The sequence below is a fragment of the Dendrobates tinctorius genome, unplaced genomic scaffold (genome assembly GCF_039654945.1).
Source record: "Dendrobates tinctorius isolate UK_male_01 unplaced genomic scaffold, ASM3965494v1 ptg000501l, whole genome shotgun sequence".
Lineage (NCBI taxonomy): Eukaryota > Metazoa > Chordata > Amphibia > Anura > Dendrobatidae > Dendrobates > Dendrobates tinctorius.
In genome coordinates this window covers 674,504-683,756 of record NW_027362160.1, presented here as the reverse complement: position 1 = coordinate 683,756, position 9,253 = coordinate 674,504, and the positions used below count along the sequence as shown (strand labels likewise).

The 9,253-nt window shown below is 47.7% G+C and overlaps 1 protein-coding gene across 1 annotated transcript in view; it reads left to right on the top strand.

The window, feature by feature from the left end:
* Positions 1–1,328: 1,328 nt before the first annotated feature.
* SLC35B2 (solute carrier family 35 member B2) overlaps positions 1,329–9,253 on the top strand; it is a 39,764-nt gene continuing 31,839 nt past the window's right edge. Inside the window, exon 1 of the mRNA XM_073564916.1 lies at positions 1,329–1,482. Within this exon, the coding sequence (XP_073421017.1) occupies positions 1,460–1,482 (23 nt within the window). The 5' untranslated portion in view covers positions 1,329–1,459. The remainder of the gene's footprint in view (positions 1,483–9,253) is intronic.

Genomic DNA, 9,253 nt, shown 5'->3' with positions numbered 1-9,253 from the left:
GAGAGAGAGGAGCGTCCATAGATTATACCGAGTGCAGGAGAGAGAGGAGCGTCCATAGATTATACCGAGTGCAGGAGACAGAGGAGCGTCCATAGATTATACCGAGTACAGGAGAGAGAGGAGCGTCCATAGATTATACCGAGTACAGGAGAGAGAGGAGCGTCCATAGATTATACCGAGTGCAGGAGAGAGAGGAGCGTCCATAGATTATACCGAGTACAGGAGAGAGAGGAGCGTCCATAGATTATACCGAGTGCAGGAGAGAGAGGAGCGTCCATAGATTATACCGAGTGCAGGAGAGAGAGGAGCGTCCATAGATTATACCGAGTGCAGGAGAGAGAGGAGCGTCCATAGATTATACCGAGTGCAGGAGAGAGAGGAGCGTCCATAGATTATACCGAGTGCAGGAGAGAGAGGAGCGTCCATAGATTATACCGAGTGCAGGAGAGAGAGGAGCGTCCATAGATTATACCGAGTACAGGAGAGAGAGGAGCGTCCATAGATTATACCGAGTGCAGGAGAGAGAGGAGCGTCCATAGATTATACCGAGTACAGGGGAGAGGGGAGCGTCCATAGATTATACCGAGTACAGGAGAGAGAGGAGCGTCCATAGATTATACCGAGTACAGGGGAGAGGGGAGCGTCCATAGATTATACCGAGTGCAGGAGAGAGAGGAGCGTCCATAGATTATACCGAGTGCAGGAGAGAGAGGAGCGTCCATAGATTATACCGAGTACAGGGGAGAGGGGAGCGTCCATAGATTATACCGAGTACAGGGGAGAGGGGAGCGTCCATAGATTATACCGAGTGCAGGAGAGAGAGGAGCGTCCATAGATTATACCGAGTGCAGGAGAGAGAGGAGCGTCCATAGATTATACCGAGTACAGGGGAGAGGGGAGCGTCCATAGATTATACCGAGTACAGGAGAGAGAGGAGCGTCCATAGATTATACCGAGTGCAGGAGAGAGGGGAGCGTCCATAGATTATACCGAGTGCAGGAGAGAGAGGAGCGTCCATAGATTATACCGAGTGCAGGAGAGAGAGGAGCGTCCATAGATTATACCGAGTGCAGGAGAGAGAGGAGCGTCCATAGATTATACCGAGTGCAGGAGAGAGAGGAGCGTCCATAGATTATACCGAGTACAGGAGAGAGAGGAGCGTCCATAGATTATACCGAGTGCAGGAGAGAGAGGAGCGTCCATAGATTATACCGAGTGCAGGAGAGAGAGGAGCGTCCATAGATTATACCGAGTGCAGGAGAGAGAGGAGCGTCCATAGATTTCTGTTCGGTGTTGCCGTTTGGACACTTCCCGCTGCTGCCAGCAGGTGGCGCACATTCCCCGTCACTCCGCTCCTCCTCGCCGCCAGGTGTCGCTGTCCCGCGGGGCGGAGTGTCGCTGTTCTCTGTCAGCAGTAGACGCTGGTGGCCGGGAATCATTAGTGAGCGGAACCGGAGAGATGAGGAGCGCAGCCCGGAGCCGGTGAGTGGTGTGTGCCGTGCAGGCGTTACGTCAGAGCGGAGACACGTGACCCCATATGAGGAGAGAACTGGAGACCAAACTCAGTCTGTCCCCCCCCTAGTAGCGTCCCCCGTAGAGTCCTGTGTCCCCCCTAATAGCGTCCCCTCCCGTGTGTGTCCCCCCAATAGCGTCCCCGTAGAGTCCTGTGTCCCCCCTAATAGCGTCCCCCGTAGAGTCCTGTGTCCCCCCTAATAGCGTCCCCCGTAGAGTCCTGTGTCCCCCCTAATAGCGTCCCCTCCCGTGTGTGTCCCCCCAATAGCGTCCCCGTAGAGTCCTGTGTCCCCCCCTAATAGCGTCCCCCGTAGAGTCGTGTGTCCCTCCTAATAGCTTCCCCCGTAGAGTCCTGTGTGTCCCTCCTAATAGCTTCCCCCGTAGAGTCCTGTGTGTCCCCCCAAATAGCGTCCCCTCCCGTGTGTGTCCTCCTTAATAGCGTCCCCTCCCGTGTGTGTCCTCCTTAATAGCGTCCCCTCCTGCGTGTGTCCCCCGTAGAGTTTTGTGTGTCCCCCCCCTAACAGCGTCCCTTCCCGTGTGTGTCCCCCCTAATAGCGTCCCCAGTAGAGTCCTGTGTGTCCCCCCTAATAGCGTCCCCTCCCGTGTGTGTCCCCCCTAATAGTGTCCCCCATAGAGTTCTGTGTGTCCCCCCTAATAGCGTCCCCTCCCGTGTGTGTCCCTCCCGCGTGTGTCCCCCCTAATAGCGTCCCCTCCCGCGTGTGTCCCCCCTAATAGCGTCCCCTCCCGCGTGTGTCCCCCCAATAGCGTCCCCTCCCGCGTGTCCCCCCTAATAGAGTCCCCCCGTAGAGTTCTGTGTGTCCCCCCTAATAGCGTCCCCTCCCGTGTGTGTCCCTCCCGCGTGTCCCCCCTAATAGCGTCCCCTCCCACGTGTGTCCCCCTAACAGCGTCCCCTCCCCCCGTGTGTCTCCCCTAACAGCGTCCCCTCCCCCCGTGTGTCCCCTCTAACAGCATCCCCTCCGGCGTGTGTCCCCCCTAATAGCGTCCCCTCCCGAGTGTGTCCCCCTAATAGCGTCCCATGTGTCCCCCCAATAGCGTCCCCTCCCGCGTGTGCCCCCCCCATAGCGTCCCGTGTGCCCCCCTAATGGCGTCCCCTCCCGCGTCTGTCCCCCTAATAGCATCCCCTCCCGTGTGTGTCCCCCCTAATAGTGTCCCCCGTAGAGTTTTGTGTGTCCCCCCTAATAGCGTCCCCTCCCGCGTGTGCCCCCCCTAATAGCGTCCCCTCCCGCGTGTGCCCCCCTAATAGCGTCCCCTCCCGCGTGTGCCCCCCTAATAGCATCCCCTCCCGCGTGTGCCCCCCTAATAGCGTCCCCTCCCGCGTGTGCCCCCCTTAATAGCGTCCCCTCCCGAGTGTCCCCCCCTTAATAGCGTCCCCTCCCGCGTGTCCCCCCCCTAATAGCGTCCCCTCCCGCGTGTCCCCCCCTAATAGCGTCCCCTCCCGCATGTGTCCCCCCTAATAGCGTCCCCTCCCGCGTGTGTCCCCCCTAATAGCGTCCCCTCCCGCGTGTGTCCCCCCTAATAGCGTCCCCTCCCGCGTGTGTCCCCCCTAATAGCGTCCCCTCCCGCGTGTGTCCCCCCTAATAGCGTCCCCTCCCGCGTGTGTCCCCCTAATAGCGTCCCCTCCCGCGCGTGTCCCCCCTAATAGCGTCCCCTCCCGCGCGTGTCCCCCCCTAATAGCGTCCCCTCCCGCGTGTGTCCCCCCCTAATAGCGTCTCCTCCCGCGTGTGTCCCCCCTAATAGCGTCCCCTCCCGCGTGTGTCCCCCCTAATAGCGTCCCCTCCCGCCTGTGTCCCCCCTAATAGCGTCCCCTCCCGCCTGTGTCCCCCCTAATAGCGTCCCCTCCCGCCTGTGTCCCCCCTAATAGCGTCCCCTCCCGCCTGTGTCCCCCCTAATAGCGTCCCCTCCCGCCTGTGTCCCCCCTAATAGCGTCCCCTCCCGCCTGTGTCCCCCCTAATAGCGTCCCCTCCCGCCTGTGTCCCCCCTAATAGCGTCCCCTCCCGCCTGTGTCCCCCCTAATAGCGTCCCCTCCCGCCTGTGTCCCCCCTAATAGCGTCCCCTCCCGCCTGTGTCCCCCCTAATAGCGTCCCCTCCCGCCTGTGTCCCCCCTAATAGCGTCCCCTCCCGCCTGTGTCCCCCCTAATAGCGTCCCCTCCCGCCTGTGTCCCCCCTAATAGCGTCCCCTCCCGCCTGTGTCCCCCCTAATAGCGTCCCCTCCCGCCTGTGTCCCCCCTAATAGCGTCCCCTCCCGCCTGTGTCCCCCCTAATAGCGTCCCCTCCCGCCTGTGTCCCCCCTAATAGCGTCCCCTCCCGCCTGTGTCCCCCCTAATAGCGTCCCCTCCCGCCTGTGTCCCCCCTAATAGCGTCCCCTCCCGCCTGTGTCCCCCCTAATAGCGTCCCCTCCCGCCTGTGTCCCCCCTAATAGCGTCCCCTCCCGCCTGTGTCCCCCCTAATAGCGTCCCCTCCCGCCTGTGTCCCCCCTAATAGCGTCCCCTCCCGCCTGTGTCCCCCCTAATAGTATCTCCCCTAATAGTGTCCCCTTCCCCGTGTGTCCCCCCTAACAGCGTCCCCTCCCGCGTGTGTCCCCCCTAACAGCGTCCCCTCCCGCTTGTGTCCCCCCTAACAGCGTCCCCTCCCGCGTGTGTCCCCCCTAACAGCGTCCCCTCCCGCGTGTGTCCCCCCTAACAGCGTCCCCTCCCGCGTGTGTCCCCCCTAACAGCGTCCCCTCCCGCGTGTGTCCCCCCTAACAGCGTCCCATGTGCCCCCCCTGATAGCGTCCCCTCCCGCGTGTGTCCCCCCTAATAGCGTCCCCTCCCGTGTGTCCCCCCTAATAGCGTCCCCTCCGCACTCCTCGGGCCTCTGTGTGTGATTGTGGCCTCCTCCTCCAGCGATGAGGCTGAATTCCTCTTTCTTTGCCTTCTCTCCTCCGCTGCACACAGAGGCCATTGTGACCTGCGCTCGGCCCTGAAGGGTTAAACAAACTATCTCGGGAGCTTCCTGTACAGGAGGACTGTAACCCCCGCACTGCCGCACACTGCGCCCATCATCATCATCAGTGTCCAGCGCCTCCCTGGTATTGATTTATTGTAGTGATGTCTCCAGGTACAATGTGCAGAGGCCTCACAGTCACCCGGCCGTCTCCTCACGGTCACCCGGCCGTCTCCTCACGGTCACCCGGCCGTCTCCTCACGGTCACCCGGCCGTCTCCTCACGGTCACCCGGCCGTCTCCTGTGTTTGCTTTGTCAGGTGTGAACCAGATGATTCTCAGATGGAGCATCAGCAGGTGAAGCGACCTGTGTACCATCACTGTATGAATGTACACACCCTGTACATAGGAGCAGTATTATAGTAGTTATATTCTTGTACATAGGAGCAGTATTATAGTAGTTATATTCTTGTACATAGGGGGCAGTATTATAGTAGTTATATTCTTGTACATAGGGGGCAGTATTATAGTAGTTATATTCTTGTACATAGGGGGCAGTATTATAGTAGTTATATTCTTGTACATAGGGGGCAGTATTATAGTAGTTATATTCTTGTACATAGGAGCAGTATTATAGTAGTTATATTCTTGTACATAGGGGGCAGTATTATAGTAGTTATATTCTTGTACATAGGGGGCAGTATTATAGTAGTTATATTCTTGTACATAGGGTGCAGTATTATAGTAGTTATATTCTTGTACATAGGAGCAGTATTATAGTAGTTATATTCTTGTACATAGGGGGCAGTATTATAGTAGTTATATTCTTGTACATAGGGTGCAGTATTATAGTAGTTATATTCTTGTACATAGGAGCAGTCTTATAGTAGTTATATTCTTGTACATAGGAGCAGTATTATAGTAGTTATATTCTTGTACATAGGGGGCAGTATTATAGTAGTTATATTCTTGTACATAGGGTGCAGTATTATAGTAGTTATATTCTTGTACATAGGAGCAGTATTATAGTAGTTATATTCTTGTACATAGGGGGCAGTATTATAGTAGTTATATTCTTGTACATAGGGGGCAGTATTATAGTAGTTATATTCTTGTACATAGGGGGCAGTATTATAGTAGTTATATTCTTGTACATAGGAGCAGTATTATAGTAGTTATATTCTTGTACATAGGGGGCAGTATTATAGTAGTTATATTCTTGTACATAGGAGCAGTATTATAGTAGTTATATTCTTGTACATAGGGGGCAGTATTATAGTAGTTATATTCTTGTACATAGGGGGCAGTATTATAGTAGTTATATTCTTGTATATAGGGGCAGTATTATAGTAGTTATATTCTTGTACATAGGGGGCAGTATTATAGTAGTTATATTCTTGTACATAGGAGCAGTATTATAGTAGTTATATTCTTGTACATAGAGGCAGTATTATAGTAGTTATATTCTTGTACATAGGGGGCAGTATTATAGTAGTTATATTCTTGTACATAGGGGGCAGTATTATAGTAGTTATATTCTTGTACATAGGAGCAGTATTATAGTAGTTATATTCTTGTACATAGGGGGCAGTATTATAGTAGTTATATTCTTGTATATAGGGGCAGTATTATAGTAGTTATATTCTTGTACATAGGGGGCAGTATTATAGTAGTTATATTCTTGTACATAGGGGGCAGTATTATAGTAGTTATATTCTTGTACATAGGAGCAGTATTATAGTAGTTATATTCTTGTACATAGAGGCAGTATTATAGTAGTTATATTCTTGTACATAGGAGCAGTATTATAGTAGTTATATTCTTGTACATAGGAGCAGTATTATAGTAGTTATATTCTTGTACATAGAGGCAGTATTATAGTAGTTATATTCTTGTACATAGGGGCAGTATTATAGTAGTTATATTCTTGTACATAGGAGCAGTATTATAGTAGTTATATTCTTGTACATAGAGGCAGTATTATAGTAGTTATATTCTTGTACATAGGGGGCAGTATAATAGCAGTTATATTCTTGTACATAGGGAGCAGTATTATAGTAGTTATATTCTTGTACATAGGAGCAGTATTATAGTAGTTATATTCTTGTACATAGGGAGCAGTATTATAGTAGTTATATTCTTGTACATAGGAGCAGTATTATAGTAGTTATATTCTTGTACATAGGGGCAGTATTATAGTAGTTATATTCTTGTACATAGGAGCAGTATTATAGTAGTTATATTCTTGTACATAGGAGCAGTATTATAGTAGTTATATTCTTGTACATAGGGGGCAGTATATTAGCAGTTATATTCTTGTTCATAGGGAGCAGTATTATAGTAGTTATATTCTTGTACATAGGAGCAGTATTATAGTAGTTATATTCTTGTACATAGGGGCAGTATTATAGTAGTTATATTCTTGTACATAGGGACAGTGTTATAGTAGTTATATTCTTGTACATAGGAGCAGTATTATAGTAGTTATATTCTTGTACATAGAGGCAGTATTATAGTAGTTATATTCTTGTACATAGGGACAGTGTTATAGTAGTTATATTCTTGTACATAGGGGCAGTATTATAGTAGTTATATTCTTGTACATAGGGACAGTGTTATAGTAGTTATATTCTTGTACATAGAGGCAGTATTATAGTAGTTATATTCTTGTACATAGGAGCAGTATTATAGTAGTTATATTCTTGTACATAGGAGCAGTATTATAGTAGTTATATTCTTGTACATAGGGGCAGTATTATAGTAGTTATATTCTTGTACATAGGGGCAGTATTATAGTAGTTATATTCTTGTACATAGGGGCAGTATTATAGTAGTTATATTCTTGTACATAGGGGCAGTATTATAGTAGTTATATTCTTGTACATAGGGACAGTGTTATAGTAGTTATATTCTTGTACATAGGAGCAGTATTATAGTAGTTATATTCTTGTACATAGGGACAGTATTATAGTAGTTATATTCTTGTACATAGGGACAGTATTATAGTAGTTATATTCTTGTACATAGGGACAGTATTATAGTAGTTATATTCTTGTACATAGAGGCAGTATTATAGTAGTTATATTCTTGTACATAGGGGGCAGTATTATAGTAGTTATATTCTTGTACATAGGAGCAGTATTATAGTAGTTATATTCTTGTACATAGGGAGCAGTATTATAGTAGTTATATTCTTGTACATAGGAGCAGTATTATAGTAGTTATATTCTTGTACATAGGGGCAGTATTATAGTAGTTATATTCTTGTACATAGGGACAGTGTTATAGTAGTTATATTCTTGTACATAGGGGGCAGTATTATAGTAGTTATATTCTTGTATATAGGGGCAGTATTATAGTAGTTATATTCTTGTACATAGGAGCAGTATTATAGTAGTTATATTCTTGTACATAGGAGCAGTATTATTGTAGTTATATTCTTGTACATAGGAGCAGTATTATAGTAGTTATATTCTTGTACATAGAGGCAGTATTATAGTAGTTATATTCTTGTACATAGGGACAGTGTTATAGTAGTTATATTCTTGTACATAGGGGCAGTGTTATAGTAGTTATATTCTTGTACATAGAGGCAGTGTTATAGTAGTTATATTCTTGTACATAGGGACAGTGTTATAGTAGTTATATTCTTGTACATAGGAGCAGTATTATAGTAGTTATATTCTTGTACATAGGGGGCAGTATTATAATAGTTATATTCTTGTACATAGGAGCAGTATTATAGTAGTTATATTCTTGTACATAGGGGCAGTATTATAGTAGTTATATTCTTGTACATAGGGACAGTGTTATAGTAGTTATATTCATAGAATCATAGAATCGTAGAGTTGGAAGGGACCTCCTGGGCCATCTGGTCCAACCCCCTGCTCAAAGCAGGATTCGCTAAATCATCCCAGTTAGATGTCTGTCCAGCCTCTGTTTGAAGACTTCCATTGAAGGAGAACTCACCACTTCTCGTGGCAGCCTGTTCCACTCATTGATCACTCTAACTGTCAAAAAGTTTTTTCTAATATCTAATCTGTGTCTCCTCCCATAAAGCTTCATCCCATTGCTTCTAGTCTTTCCTTGTGCAAATGAGAATAAAGTTGATCCTTCTACAATGTGACAGCCCTTTAGATATTTGTAGACAGCTATTAAGTCTCCTCTCAGTCTTCTCTTTTGCAAACTAAACATTCCCAAATCCTGCAACCTTTCCTCATAAGACAGGGTTTGCAGACCGGTCACCATTCTGGTCGCTCTTTTCTGAACTTGCTCCAGTTTGTTGATGTCTTTTTTCAAATGTGGTGCCCAAAATTGGACACAATATTCCAGATGAGGTCTGACCAAAGAGGAGTAGAGGGAAATAATTACTTCACGTGATCTAGACTGTATGCTTCTGTTAATACATCCTAGAATTGCATTTGCCTTTTTTGCTGCTGCATCACACTGTTGACTCATATTCAGTCTGTGATCTATTAGTATACCCAAGTCTTTTTCACATGTGCTGTCACTTAGCCCTATTCCTCCCATTCTATATATGCTTTTTTCATTTTTATTGCCCAGATGTAGTACTTTGCATTTCTCCCTGTTAAAAACCATTCTGTTAGTTGCTGCCCACTTCTCCAGTTTATTTAAATCTTTTTGAATCCTCTCTCTCTCTTCTCTAGTATTAGCTATCCCTCCTAGCTTTGTGTCATCAGCAAATTTAATCAGTTTACCCTCAATTCCTTCATCTAAATCGTTGATAAAGATGTTGAACAATACAGGGCCCAGGACAGAGCCCTGTGGTACCCCACTTG